The sequence below is a fragment of the Syngnathus floridae genome, chromosome 7 (assembly GCF_059516105.1).
Source record: "Syngnathus floridae isolate MCC-2025c chromosome 7, RoL_Sflo_1.0, whole genome shotgun sequence".
NCBI classification, from domain to species: Eukaryota; Metazoa; Chordata; class Actinopteri; order Syngnathiformes; family Syngnathidae; genus Syngnathus; species Syngnathus floridae.
This window is the reverse complement of record NC_142419.1, coordinates 482,163-498,234: the sequence shown is the minus strand read 5'-3', so window position 1 is coordinate 498,234 and position 16,072 is coordinate 482,163. Positions and strand designations below refer to the sequence as shown.

At 45.1% G+C, this 16,072-nt stretch overlaps 1 protein-coding gene and 1 long non-coding RNA gene across 3 annotated transcripts in view; one reads left to right on the top strand and one right to left on the bottom strand.

Moving 5' to 3' along the window:
- Positions 1 to 558: 558 nt before the first annotated feature.
- Positions 559 to 16,072, bottom strand: part of LOC148394752 (janus kinase and microtubule-interacting protein 3-like) — a 28,186-nt gene continuing 12,672 nt past the window's right edge. Inside the window, exon 17 of the mRNA XM_088381332.1 lies at positions 559 to 1,057. Coding sequence (XP_088237458.1) covers positions 842 to 1,057 — 216 coding nt within the window. The 3' untranslated portion in view covers positions 559 to 841. The remainder of the gene's footprint in view (positions 1,058 to 16,072) is intronic.
- LOC148394753 (uncharacterized) lies at positions 1,158 to 16,014 on the top strand. 2 transcript variants are annotated; one of them, XR_015859496.1, is made up of 5 exons: positions 1,158 to 1,938; positions 10,248 to 10,418; positions 10,542 to 10,619; positions 12,476 to 12,564; positions 15,982 to 16,014. It is a non-coding gene; the product is annotated as an uncharacterized LOC148394753 (long non-coding RNA). The 2 variants fall into 2 exon arrangements; XR_015859495.1 differs by lacking the exon at positions 15,982 to 16,014 and adding an exon at positions 15,290 to 15,325.

Below are 16,072 nucleotides of genomic sequence, written 5' to 3'. Positions count from 1 at the left end.
CCGTGATCTCATCCACGTTGCTTATACAGTGCCGATCCGCTCGGATGGAGCTCTTTTCGGCCACCTGGCGCGTGCACATAGCCTCCCGTTGGTCCCTGGCGGTGTGCGTGAGTGAACCGGCCGCCAGAAGTCGAATGAGGATCCGCGATCTCATCCACGGTGCTTATAAAGTGCCGATCCGCTCGGCCACCCGGCGCGTGCACAGGCCTCACGGTGATCCTGGGAGGCGTGCGTGAGTCTGCCTGCCGCCGGAAGTCGAATAAGGCTCCGCGATCTCATCCGTGGTGCTTATAAAATGCCGATCCGCTCGGCTGGAGCTATTTTCGGCCACCTGGCGCGTGCGCACGGGCTCCCGGTTGTCCCGGTTGTCCCGATTGGCATGCGTGAGTGCGCCGGGCGCTGGATGTCGAATGAGTGAATGTTGAACGTGATGGCAAACCATTCTACCTGATATGTCAGACCTCAGCGCATTTCGAAGATTCAAATCTTCAGCGCCATGCACTTCAGCTCACTCCATGCTAACATTGATCAGGCGTCAAACCCGCAACATCATGCTTAAGAGGTGGACATGCTAACTGTCAGGTATTTTCTCTGACTGAGTATCTGTATAAAAGAAAAGGATCAGCAGACAAAACAAGTGAGGCAGAATATTGAGGTTTTTCTCGCGAGGAGTGCATTCAGATTTACAGCAATCTGACTACACTAAAAATCTGTTTGCACTCTTCGCTCTTTTTATTTGGAATGCCCTACCCACAATGTGAGACTAGCCCCTAATAGGTGGGGAGAAGGCGTGGGCTTTGTCTCATGAGAGAAGAAACGAGATTCTATGTGAACCAAGAAGTCACAGACAAGATGCCATGAGAAACGAATGCAAGGACAAAATGCTATGTGACCAAGAAGTCACAGACAAGACGCCATGAGAAAAGATGCAAGGACAAAAGCCATGTGCAGACATCAACAAAATAGATTGAGATATCAACAACTTTCTTGGATTCCCAGAGGTGTAGAAGGTCAGGAAGCTCCAGACAGCATCGTTTGACTTGTTGTTGGTGGATGTCTGCAGGGCGAAACAACAAGCATTCTGTGCAATAATCTTATTAATAAGTACTCATTAGAGAACGCATGATAACATATATATACAATTTATCTAACACTAACCAGTGCGCCATTATGTCAACGCATAATAACTAAGTCTGCTGATCAAAACAGCGGTTACTATATGACGTCGCTACGTCGTGGTCACGTGACGCAGACAAGACGTCAATGGGCGGACCTTCGTCCGAAATTAGAATCCGTGGGCAGAGTTAACTTGTTTAAAAGGGAGTGGGCAGAAGAGATATTTAATTTATTTAAATCTATTTTGAGTGCACAGCATTATGCCAATGCATAACAACTGTAAATCTACTAAACAAAACAGCGGTTGCTATATGACATCTGCCACGTTGTGGTCACGTGACAGACGTGACGTCGATGGGCGGAACTTCCGCCGGAATTCAAATCCGCGGGGAGAGTTAACTTGTTTAAAAGGGAGTGGGCAGAAGAATTATTTAATTTATTTAAATCTATTTGGAGTGTGCGCCATTATGTCAATGCATAACAACTGTAAGTCTACTAAACAAAACAGCGGTTGCTGTTTGACGTCTGCCACGTCGTGGTCACGTGACGTGGACGTGACGTCGACGCCTACTTTACATCCCACCGATCACAGGACCCCTCGGCTGCATAACCGCGCCCCCTTCCCAACCAATCGGATTTGCTATACGCGAAAACGACGCCAATGGGCGGAACTTCCGCCAAAATTTAAATCCGTGGGCGCGGCTCGCAACAGGAAGTAGGAAAATGGCGATGTTGACAAAGACACAGCGGATGGTAACATACGACTAACAAGAGAAATATTTTTATTTTCTGCTTGCAACTGGACCGTCCAGAGCGTACACGGTAAGTACAACTCATCGTTTTTAAAAAGAAGTACTTTTGTTCCCCTGAAAAGCGAGTGAGTGTGGCGTTTGGGGGGAACGTCGAATTTCAACGATTCTTTCTGGGCAACGGTTGTAAATGATTGCGTTGATTAAAAAAGAAAACTTGATGTAACTCTACTCGACTTCCGGGTTGTTCTGACAGATCGTCGCTCTTCGGACACAAAGTATGGCAGCGGACCAAGAGGTATGTACGGCTTCGTGCACCAACTGCACCCTTCTCTTAGAGAGGTTGTCTCTGCTAGAGGGACGTGTCCGCCAGTTAGAGCAGAATAGTGCGATAACAGTAGTTGCGGCGGACACAGATGTAGTCAGCCCGCTAGCCCGGTTAGCATTAGCCCCAAGCGGCTTGCTAATCGCGATGAGCCAGGTAAGACGCATAGCCGTCCAAAGTCATCTCGGTCTACTGGCCCTCGCACTTTGGTCATAGGCGACTCCATTACCCGAAACATTACGCTTAAAAATCCAGCCACGGTAATGTGTATTCCTGGGGGCAGAGCACCCGACATAGAAGCTAATCTTAGGGAGCTGACTCGCAATAGGCCTAGTCAACAGCGTAGTTCCACCAATACTAGCTACTCAGACATAGTGATACACGTCGGCTCCAATGATGTTAGGATGAGACAATCAGAGATCACAAAGAAAAACATAGCGAGGACTTGTGATCTTGCCAGAAAGATGAGTCGGCATCGAGTATTTGTCTCTGGCCCCCTGCCTGGGAGAGGCACTGATGAGAGGTTTAGTAGATTAGTCTCCCTTAATCGATGGATGGCTGGTTTCTGTAAAAAGCAGGGACTGTATTTTATAGATAACTGGTCATCCTTCTGGGGCCGCCCCGACCTGCTGAGGAAGGACGGCCTTCACCCTAACCGTGAGGGCGCCTTCACTCTTTCTAGGAATATAGATTACTGTTTGAGCCACTCATGACAGGTCACTCTAGAGCAGGCCAGGGCACAGGTGATTAGACCACCTGTGAGGATGGGTTTGGAGTCTGTTAAGTTAAAGTTAACTAGCGCTAGGCTAGACTTTCAGCATACACATAGCTCCTCGTGTAGACTAGAGCGCGACAGTTTAAATAGTGCTGCAGTACACTTAAACACACTTTCTACTGGGGTAGTAGACAAATCCAATCACTCCGTCCCGACCGGTCTTGCTGATGAAACGGTGCCTGTTTTAGATAACTTCACATGTGTAACAAATATTCATCATCAAATTCCCACGGTCATTTCATCCCACCGCCCTAATAAACTTTTGAGAGGTGATATTAGGCCTAGAGAACACAATTTTACTCGCATCCCGTTTAAAAATCCTTCGATAGATACGCACCCTGATCAATCGATTACACTTAAATTCGGTTTTATGAATATTAGATCACTTCATACGAAAGCTTATCACGGAACATAATCTAAACGTTTTTGGTCTTTGCGAGACCTGGTTAAAACCTAATGAACTGCTGCCACTTAACGAGGCCTCGCCTCCAAATTTTGTGAGCTCGCATGTGGCACGTCCTCGAAAAAAGGGTGGGGGTGTCGCCCTCATCTCAAATTCTGAGCTTAGATTTAGGCCTCGCTCAATTCACGTATTTAAAACATTTGAAGTTCTCATTGTGCGATCCACTGCGTTACCGTCATTCTATCTTGTTGTTATTTACCGCCCACCCGGGGCTTACTCTGGCTTCCTGGATGAATTTTCAGAATTTGTGGCTGATCTAGTGACAAATGCAGATAATATAGTTATCATGGGTGATTTCAACATCCACATGAATTCACCGTCAGAACCACTGACTTCGGCATTTCAAACTTTAATCGATACGTTTGGTTTTACGCAAGCTGTACAGGCAGCAACGCATAAGAATGGAAATAGCTTAGATCTGGTATTATCCCGGGGACTAGCAACCTCAAATATAGCAGTACTGCCATACACTACTGTTCTGTCTGATCATTTCTTAATAAAATTTTAAATTTTAGTTCCTTGTCAAAGACAAGAGAGCAATCAGAATTATAGCAGCCGTAATTTTAACTCCATGACTGCAACTGCGCTAGTACTGAGTTACTGTCGCCGGCAACCGCCATGTTTCCCGCATACAGCGGCTCTATTGATAATCTTACAAATGAATTCAATGCGACATTATTAAAAGCCATCGACTCTGTGGCACCGCTACGTTTGAAAACTCGCCGTAGATGGCCAACTCCGTGGTTCACAGATGAAACACGTACGTTTAAACAATTATGTAGAAAGCATGAGCGCAGATGGCGTTTAACCAAACTTGAGGTTTTCCATCAGGCATGGAAGGACAGCCTCCTGAAATATAAAGATGCGCTTATTTTAGCAAAAACTCGTTATTTTTCGCAAGTCATTAATCTTAATAAAAACAATCCTAAATACCTATTTGATACAGTGGCAAAGCTAACTCTGCGCCAGCCGACCCCCGATAGCTCCTTCCACTCAGCTGACGAGTTTATGAAATTTTTTGCTCAAAAGATTGAGTCCATTAGGGACGAGATCAAGAATACCATTCCAATCGCTCCGCCGGTTACTAGCGCTGGGGATCATGCAATAACCCTCTCAAATTTTAAAAGCGTGTCCCTTGAAATGCTTACAAAATTGGTTAGTGCGGCTAAACAAACAACATGTTTACTCGACCCGCTTCCAGCCAAACTACTTAAAGAATTATTTCTAATTTTAGGACCGTCCGTCTTAAATATAATCAATCTGTCTGTTTCCTCTGGGATAGTGCCAACAGCCTTTAAAACCGCTATTATTAAACCGCTACTTAAGCGAGCAAATCTTGACCCGGACTGTCTCAGTAATTATAGGCCAGTTTCAAACCTCCCATTCATAGCAAAACTTCTCGAAAAAGTAGTAGCGCAGCAGCTTAGTGATTACATGGTCGCTAATAATCGATATGACTCTTTTCAGTCTGGTTTTAGAGCTAATCATTCTACAGAGACAGCACTTGCTAAAGTGACTAATGATCTCCTCATAGCTATGGATTCAAATACGTCGTCTGTATTGTTACTACTCGATCTTAGTGCTGCCTTTAACACTGTAGACTTCGATATTTTATTAGGGCGTCTTAAAAGTTGTGTTGGTATCTCAGGGTCAGCACTAACCTGGTTCAATTCCTATCTATTAGACAGGACGCACCGAGTGGTCCATGGCAATACGTCCTCTGAGCTTTATAATGTTACGTGTGGTGTCCCACAGGGATCGGTACTCGGACCGATTTTATTTAATATTTATATGATTCCGCTTGGGGACATAATACGTAAATATAATATTAGCTTTCAATGCTACGCGGATGACACCCAATTATATATGCCGTTATCGATGACAGATCCGCGGGACTGTTGTAATCTCGAGGCGTGCCTTGCGGAGATCAAGCAATGGATGTCTCTCAACTTCCTTCGTCTTAACCCAGATAAAACTCAGATGTTGATAATTGGTCCTACTCGTTATCAACACTTATTTAAGGAAACCACTATAACTATAGATAACCGTACTATCACTCAGAGTGATACGGTAACTAATCTCGGGGTAATATTTGACCAAACGCTCTCCTTTCAAAAACACATTAAGAATATAACCAGGATTGCGTTTTTTCACCTTCATAATATTGCTAAGATTCGTCCTATCCTCTCGACCGGGGATGCGGAAACTATTATACATGCGTTCATCACGTCGCGCCTGGACTACTGTAATGTATTATTCTCTGGTCTTCCTAAGTCCAGTATCAAAAGTCTACAGTTAGTGCAAAATGCCGCTGCGAGGCTGCTCTCACGGTCAATAAAATTTGATCACATTACCCCAATATTAGCCAAATTACATTGGCTCCCGGTCCATTTAAGATGTGACTTCAAGGTTCTTCTACTAACCTATAAATCACTGCATGGCTTAGCGCCTTCATATCTCGTCGACCTAGTCGTTCCTTATGTTCCGTCTCGTAACCTTCGTTCGCAAAACGCTAGTCTTTTAGTTACACCGAGGGCCAAGAAAATGTCTGCAGGGTCTAGAGCATTCTCTATTCGGGCTCCAGAGCTTTGGAATGCCCTACCAATGGATATTAGGACTACTACCTCAGTAGAAACATTTAAGACACGTTTAAAGACAAATTTCTATGAGATGGCCTTTAACTAACTTGTAGTGGCCGATTTGGCCGGAGTTTGTTTTGTTCTCTCTGCCCACCCCCCTCCCCAGCCGGGAAGGGTTAGGTGGCTCAAAAGCTGATAGCGGCTAGCTGGATTCTCGGGGCCCAATTCAAGATGAAGAAACTGCAGCTCAACCCCCTTGAAGACACTGCCAGGACAATCGAGGGCACCTCCCACATCCATTTTTTCATTGATTTTCATATTATGTATTACTTGTGCCCTCTCTGCATCCATTACAACCTGGTGATCCTGAAAGGGGGATCCTTCCATCTGTGGTCCCTTCTCAAGGTTTCTCATTTTCCCCTGGCAGGGTTTTTTTGAGTTTTTCCTTGTCCTTTTGGGAGCTTAAGATCAGGGGATGCTTTGAGAATAATTGTCAATTTTGGCTATGTGAAGCCCTTTGAGACTGTTTGTGATTTAGGGCTATACAAATAAACTTGACTTGACTTGACTACTTTTAACTGCCGTTTCAGATAAGCGGATATTACGTCGCAGTCATGTGCCGCGGATATGACGTAATTGTTCAAGTTCAAGTTCAAGTTTACTTTATTGTCAAAAATCCTATGTAACAGGGTTACCACAGAAGTTTGAAATTGCGTTTGACCAGTCTCCAATGTGCGAAACCCTCATAAAACAGCACTTCCATCTATTCTCCTTTCAAACGTGCAAAATAAAATGGACTATCTCAAGCTGGACTTAACTACAGAACGAAAGGTGAGAGAATGCAACGCGTTCATCCTCACAGAGACGTGGCTTCACAACAACGTTCCGGACAGCGCCATTAAACTGGATGGGTTTACAACTTTCCGCGCGGACAGAAACCACGCCAGCACGGGTAAATCTCGAGGAGGTGGTGTGTGCATTTACGTTAACAACAACTGGTGTACAAACGCTGTAGTTACTACAAGTCACTGCTCAGAGAACATTGAGTTTTTAACCCTCAACTGCCGTCCATTCTACCTACCGCGTGAATTCAATACCGTCAACATCACAGCTGTCTACGTCCCCCCCAGCGCTAACACAAAGGAAGCACTCTCCATCCTGTACAAGTCTGTGAGTACACTACAAAACACACACCCAGACTTGGTCTGCATAATCGCTGGCGATTTCAACCAGGCCAAATTGAAAACAGTAATGCCACACTTCCACAAGTGTGTGAACTTTGCAACAAGGGGAGAAAACACACTTGACCAGGTCTACACCAACATCAGACAGGCCTTCAGAGCGGTTCCCCACCCCCACCTGGGTTCATCAGACCATCTCTCTGTTATGCTAATTCCAGCCTACAGACCTCTGTTGACGAGAAGCAAACCAACTGTCAAGCAGATCAGGGCCTGGCCAGAGGGCTCCACAGCAGCTCTACAGGACTGTTTTGAACGCACAGACTGGTCTGTCTTCAGGGAGGCGGCCACCACCAACCAGGACGTCAACCTCACCGAATACACAGACTCTGTAACTGGATACATAACGAAGTGCATGGAAGATGTAACCGTCACCAAAGACATTACAGTTCACCAGGGAGGTACGTGAGCTCCTGAGGGCACGCAACGCTGCTTTCAAGTCTGGGGACAAGGAGGCCCTCAAGACTGCTAGGGCCAACTTGCACCGGGGCGTGAGAGTAGCCAAGCGTGCATATGGTCAAAAAATCAACTCACACTTCACAGACACAAAAGACCCAAGACGCCTGTGGCAAGGCATCCAGTCAGTCACAGACTACAAACCATCCCCCTCACCGTGTGAGGACAACATAGACTTCCTCAACTCTCTCAACACCTTCTTCAGCCGGTTTGAAGAAAACAACTCCACAACACCCACAAAAACCCCAGTACACCCAGACAGCACAACACTTCAACTGGACCCAGCGGACGTGAAGAGGACCCTACTCAAGGTGAACCCCAGGAAAGCTGCAGGTCCAGACAACATACCCGGGCGCGTGCTCAGAGACTGTGCAGACTCACTCACTGACGTCCTCACAGACATCTACAACACCTCTCTGAACCAAGCCATCATACCAGCAATTTTCAAAGCTACCACCATCGTACCACTACCCAAGAAGTCACCAGCATCATCACTGAATGACTACAGACCCATAGCACTCACTTCCATCATGATGAAGTGCTTTGAGAGACTGGTGAAGGCCCACTTAACATCCACCCTCCCCACTACTCTGGACCCATACCAATTTGCCTACCGCCCCAAGCGCTCCACTGATGACGCCATAGCAACAGCACTCCACCTCTGCCTGGCTCATCTGGAGAACAAAAACAGTCACGCGCGGATGCTGTTCATTGACTTCAGCTCTGCGTTCAACACAGTCATCCCCCAACATCTGGTGAATAAGCTGAGTACAGTAGGTGTCAGCACTTCACTGTGCAATTGGCTGCTGGACTTTCTAACGAACAGACCGCAGACAGTCAGAGTCGGAAACAACTCCTCAGCGACCACCATCATAAACACCGGGGTGCCGCAAGGATGTGTGCTATCTCCCCTGCTGTTCACGCTGATGACCCACGACTGCTCTGCCAGATTTGAAACGAATCACATCATCAAATTTGCAGATGACACAACAGTGGTGGGCCTCATCAAAGACAACGATGACTCAGCATACAGAGAGGAGGTACAGCAACTCATCACCTGGTGTGATAGGAACAATCTGCTTCTCAACGTAAACAAAACAAAAGAAATCACTGTGGACTTCAGAAAGAAACAACCAACACACATCCCACTCATCATCAACGGCGGTGCAGTAGAGTCTGTGAAGAGCACAAAGTTCCTGGGAGTGCACATCACTGATGACCTCTCATGGACTACCAACATCACTGCGCTGGTCAAGAAGGCGCAGTCACGACTCCACTTCCTGAGAAGGATGAGAAGAGCCGACCTCACCACCTCTGCACTCACCACCTTCTACAGAGGTGCTATTGAGAGCATCCTGACCAGCAGCGTCTCTGTTTGGCATGGCAGCTGCCTAGCTGCAGACAAAAAGGCGCTGCAAAGGGTGGTGAGGACAGCAGAAAAGATCATCAGGTCACCCCTTCCAGCCATTCAGGAACTGTACACTTCGCACTGTTCCAAGAGGGCAATGAACATCATCAAAGACACTATACATCCTGCACACAGACTGTTCTCCCTCCTACCATCAGGGAAGCGGTACCGCAACCTGCGGTCCCGCACAAGCAGACTGAGCAACAGCTTCTTTCCTCAAGCCATCAGACTCATGAACACACTGAGGAAAACCACTTGAACATTCCAAGTCACCATGCCACTAGGCACTTTACTCTTGCACCTTATATACAGATTTACACTTTTTCACTTTATTCTATGACCACTGATTGTACTTCTGCTGCTGTGTATGTACTGCTGTGCGGAACTTCCGCCAAAATTCAAATCTGTTGGCGCTATGGCCGTGAGCCACTGAGCAACGACGATTATCAACAGAAATATCTTTATTTTCTGCTTGCAACTGGACCGTCTAGAGCGTACAAGGTAAGTAACACTCATTGTGTTTAAGGAGATTTACGTTTGTAATAGCAGAAGTGTAGCCGCGTTGCGTTGTACGTGTGAATATTGATCCAGGCGAAATGTATATAATTTAATAATAATTTAAACGACTTCTTTCCTTCATTCACTTTGGAAATTTGGAATTGCAGCAAATCGAATTTTGCCAGGGAACAAAAATAGATCAATTAAACTAAATAAGTCTTCCCATTAAATAAATTAAAAAAGTCTGTCTTGTAACCAGTCCTTTTCAAACAAGTAAAGTCTGCCCATTTTGTGCCGTCGATTTTGTGTTTATGCCTAGTATTTATACAAAATCATAATTTAAAGGACTTCATTCCTTCATTCACTTTGGAAATTTGGAATTGCAGCACATCAAATTTTGCCTGGGAAGAAAAGTAGAAGTCTTACTACTTCCCATTAAATAAATTAAATAAGTCTTACTTGTTTCCACTCCTTTTCAAAACAGTAGTTTAAAACGAGGGCCCTTCACTCAATCTTTAACCTCAACCCCGCACGTTGTGTTGTTTCTGTGAATGTTGGTTGTGGCCAAATGATAGTTTTCTTTCATTCGTTTAGGTTCCAAGAAAACTTGATGTAACTCTACTTTTAACTGCCGTTTCAGATAAGCGGGTATTACGTCGCAGTCATGTGCCGCGGATATGACGTAATTGCCGGAACCTCCGCCAAAATTCAAATCTGTTGGCGCGATGGCCGTGAGCCACTGAGCAACGACGATTATCAACAGAAATATCTTTATTTTCTGCTTGCAACTGGACCGTCTAGAGCGTACACGGTAAGTAACACTCATTGTGTTTAAGGAGATTTACGTTTGTAATAGCAGAAGTGTAGCCGCGTTGCGTTGTACGTGTGAAAATTGGTCGAGGCGAAATGTTAAGGTTTAATTTCATTCCTTTAGGTTCCACGGTGTTTGTTGGCTGCAAGTTTTCCACTGCAAGAAGAGGCTCATATCATTGACCAGGAGCGAGCTACAATGGTGAGTAGCCATAACATTTATGTTAAACACTTCCTATTTCATGTCTAACAGTACTTGATTTAACAAATAACCATAAATAAATACAGTGTGGGCACTGAAGTTAACATATGTGATTATACTGCCTAATCTGTCACCAGGTAGATTGTTGCAAAGTAATATAAGATCCAAAGTCGTAATTCAGAATAGTTTTCAAAAGAAGGCCATTAGAATTATATACAAGTCTGATTACCCTGAACATAACAACAAGCTATTAATTAAATCACAAATTCTTCAATTCAAAGATTTGGTAGATTATCAGACAAATAATGTCTAACAGTAATTGATTTAACACATCACGATAAGTAGATTGAGTGTGGGCACTCTCAAGTTAACATATGTGATTATACTGCCTAATCTGTTACAGAGTATGTTGTTGCCAAGTAATGTAGAATAGATCCAAAGTAGTAATCCAGAATAGTTTTGAAGAGGCCATTAGAATAATAAACAAATCTGATTACCTTGAACATAATAACAAGCTAAGTGTTTAATATGTCCTATGAAGTCAAAATTGGGCACCATCATGTGGTGAAATTTGGAATTGCATCACATCCAATTTTGCCTGGGAACAAACAGATTAAATAAATCTTAGTTTTGAATAAGCCACTCCTTCTCAAACAAGTAAACTCTGCCCATTTCGCGCAGTAGATGTTCTGTTAATATCTAGTATTTATACAAAGTCATAATTTAAATTGCTTTCGACTTTCATTCATCGGTTCAACCAACATTACTCGCTCTTATTACCAACTTGTATTGATTTAACTAAGCGTTTAATACTTCCTATCAGGTCTCAAGTCAAGATTTGGCAAAATACAATTTCAGCAAATCCAATTTTGCCAGGGAACAAAAATAGATTAAATAAACTAAATAAGTCTTCTTCCCATTAAATAAATCAGAAAAGTCTGTCTTGTAACCAGTCCTCTTCAAACAAGTAAAGTCTGCCCATTTTGTGCCGTAGATTTTATGTCTATGCCTAGTATTTAAACAAAATCATAATTTAAACGACTTCTTTCCTTCATTCACTTTGGAAATTTGGAATTGCAGCAAATCGAATTTTGCCAGGGAACAAAAATAGATCAATTAAACTAAATAAGTCTTCTCCCCATTAAATAAATTTAAAAAGTCTGTCTTGTAACCAGTCCTTTTCAAACAAGTAAAGTCTGCCCATTTTGTGCCGTCGATTTTGTGTTTATGCCTAGTATTTATACAAAAATCATAATGTAAAGGACTTCATTCCTTCATTCACTTTGGAAATTTGGAATTGCAGAACATCAAATTTTGCCTTGGAAGAAAAGTAGATTAAATAAATTTAATAAGTCTTACTACTTCCCATTAAATAAATTAAATATGTCTTACTTGTTCCCACTCCTTTTCAAAAAAGTAGTTTAAAACGAGGTCCCTTCACTCAACCTTTAACCCTATTTATTCACCTTCTAGGCTAAGTGTTAAAGGCTAAGTGTTAAAGGCTAAGTGTTAAAGGCTAAGTGTTAAAGGCTAAGTGTTAAAGGCTAAGTGTTAGAGGCTAAGTGCCAGAGGCTAGGCGCCAGAGGCGAGTTTTTGTGGGCTGAAGTTTTAGTGGGGTTAGTGTGAATACAATCCAAAAGAATACAACAGAATACAATACAATAGAATATAATACATAGATTAAATTCAATAGCTCTTACTACTTCCCATTAAATAAATTAAATACGTCTTACTTGTTCCCAATCCTTTTCAAAAAAGTAGTTTAAAACGAGGGCCCTTCACTCAACCTTTAACCTCAACCCCGTATCTGTGAATGTCTGTTGTGGCCAAATGATAGTTTTCTTTCATTCGTTTAGGTTCCACGGTGTTTGTTGGCTATGTTTTCCACTGTCAGAAGGATGAAAATACAAAGTACAACGCTTGGACGTGGGCGAAGACGTCACCGGTGAGTCCTTCCTTCCTATTTATTTACCTTCTAGGTGCTAGAGGCTAAGTGTTAGAGGCTAAGTGTTAGAGGCTAAGTGTTAAAGGCAACACAATACGAACAACACAACACAATACGAACAACTCAACACAATATGAACAACACAATATGAACAACACAACACCATACGAACAACACAACACAATACGAACAACACAACACAATACGAACAACACAACACATTACGAACAACACAACACAATACGAACAACACAACGATACCGCACTGAACAACACGATACCGCACTGAACAACACGATACCGCACTAAACAACACGATACCGCACTGAACAACACCATGCCGCACTGAACACCATGCCACACTGAACAACACCATCCCGCACTGAACAACACCATGCCGCACTGAACAACACCATGCCGCACTGAACAACACCATGCCGCACTGAACGACACCATGCCGCACTGAAAGACACTATGCCGCACTGAACGACACCATGCCGCACTGAACGACACCATGCCGCACTGAAAGACACCATCCCGCACTGAACAACACCATGCCGCACTGAACAACACCATCCTGCACTGAACAACACCATCCCGCACTGAACAACACCATGCCGCACTGAACAACATTATGCCACACTGAACATTATGCCGCACTGAACAACACCATGCCGCACTGAACAACACCATGCCGCACTGAAAAACATTATGCCGCACTGAACAACACCATGCCGCACTGAACAACACCATGCCGCACTGAACAACATTATGCCGCACTGAACAACACCATGCCGCACTGAACGACACCATGCCGCACTGAACGACACCATGCCGCACTGAACGACACCATCCCGCACTGAACAACACCATGCCGCACTGAACAACACCATGCCGCACTGAACAACACCATCCTGCACTGAACAACACCATCCCGCACTGAACAACACCATGCCGCACTGAACAACACCATGCCGCACTGAACAACATTATGCCGCACTGAACAACATTATGCCGCACTGAACAACATTATGTCGCACTGAACAACACCATGCCGCACTGAACAACACCATGCTGCACTGAACAACATTATGCCGCACTGAACAACACCATGCCGCACTGAACAACACCATCCCGCACTGAACAACACCATGCCGCATTGAACAACACCATGCCGCACTGAACAACACCATGCTGCACTGAACAACATTATGCTGCACTGAACAACACGATCCTGCATTGAACAACACCATGCCGCACTGAACAACACCATCCTGCACTGAACAACACCTTCCCGCACTGAACAACACCATGCCGCACTGAACAACATTATGCCGCACTGAACAACACCATGCCGCACTGAACAACACCATGCCGCACTGAACACCATGCCGCACTGAACAACACCATGCCACAATGAACAACACCATCCCGCACTGAACAACACCATGCCACATTGAACAACACCATGCCGCACTGAACAACACCATCCTGCACTGAACAACACCACCCCGCACTGAACAACACGATCCCGCATTGAACAACACCATCCCGCACTGAACAACACCATGCCGCATTGAACAACACCATGCCGCACTGAACAACACCATGCTGCACTGAACAACATTATGCTGCACTGAACAACACGATCCTGCATTGAACAACACCATGCCGCACTGAACAACACCATCCTGCACTGAACAACACCTACCCGCACTGAACAACACCATGCCGCACTGAACAACATTATGCCGCACTGAACAACACCATGCCGCACTGAACAACACCATGCCGCACTGAACAACACCATGCCGCACTGAACAACACCATGCCGCAATGAACAACACCATCCCGCACTGAACAACACCATGCCGCATTGAACAACACCATGCCGCACTGAACAACACCATCCTGCACTGAACAACACCACCCAGCATTGAACAACACGATCCCGCATTGAACAACACCATCCCGCACTGAACAACACCATGCCGCACTGAACAACACCATTCCGCACTGAACAACACCATGCCGCACTGAACAACACCATGCCGCACTGAACAACACAATGCCGCACTGAACAACATTGTGCCGCACTGAACAACACCATGCCGCACTGAACAACACCATCCCGCACTGAACAACACCATGCCGCATTGAACAACACCATGCCGCACTGAACAACACCATCCTGCACTGAACAACACCATCCCGCACTGAACAACACCATGCCGCACTGAACAACATTATGGCGCACTGAACAACATTATGCCGCACTGAACAACACCATGCCGCACTGAACAACACCATGCCGCACTGAACAACACCATGCCGCACTGAACAACATTATGCCGCACTGAACAACATTATGCCGCACTGAACAACACCATGCCGCACTGAACAACACCATGCCGCACTGAACAACACCATGCCGCACTGAACAACACGACGTCGCACTGAACAACACGACGCCGCACAGAACAACACGACGCCGCACAGAATAACACAATACCGCACAGAACAACACAATACCGCACAAACAGTTTTAGATAATATTACGTCGCAGTCATGTGACGCGGACATGACGTCAATAGGCGGAACTCACGGCAAAATTATAATCCGTGGGCGTGGCTTGCAACAGGAAGTAGGAAAGCGGCAATTCTGGCAAACAAGACACAGCGGTTAGTAACACGATGACTAACAAGGCAAATATTTTTGTTTTCAGCTTGCAACTTGACCGTCTAGAGCAGGGGTCACCAACACGGTGCCCGCGGGCACCAGGTCGCCCGTGAGGACCGCATGACTCGCCCGCAGGACTGTTCTAAAATTAGCTCAAATAGCGGCACTTGTCAGTGAGCTGCATCTATTTATTTTACAGTCAAACCTCGGTCTTCGAACGTCCTGGTTTTCGAACAAATCAGAATTCGAACAAAAAATTCGAGGTCGAACCTCGCGAGATGAGCCGGAAGGAGCCGAGAAAACCCGACCGCGCGGCCCAGATGCCGACTGACTCCGTTGTTATTGTATTTTTGTTACTTTGAAGATTGTATTAACCCCTAATCATGCCTCCAAAGAAAGCAAGTGGGAGCAGTAAAGCCATCCTAAAACACTAAGACGCTCTTAAAGCAATGGGACAGTGAGCGCCCGGCGCGCTACGGTTGCGCGATCGGACCAAATTAAGATCCCTGCGCACTTTGTACTGGGAAAAAAAAAGATTGGGAATTCAACCGATTCGCTTCTCGAACCGCCTTCTGAAATGGATTGTGGTCAAAAAACAAATTGGCTATTTCAGAAGTGTGTGTCAAACTGGTAGCCCTTCGCCTTAATCAGTACCCACGAAGTAGCTCTCTGTTTAAGAAAGGTTGGTGACCCCTGGTCTAGAGCGTACAAGGTAATTACAACTGTTTTTTTTTTGAGCCCTGAAAAGCGAGGGAGTGTGGCGTTTGGGAGGAACGTCGAACTCGGCGTCTGCTTCCAGCCACAGACGCCAAATTTCGACGATTATTTC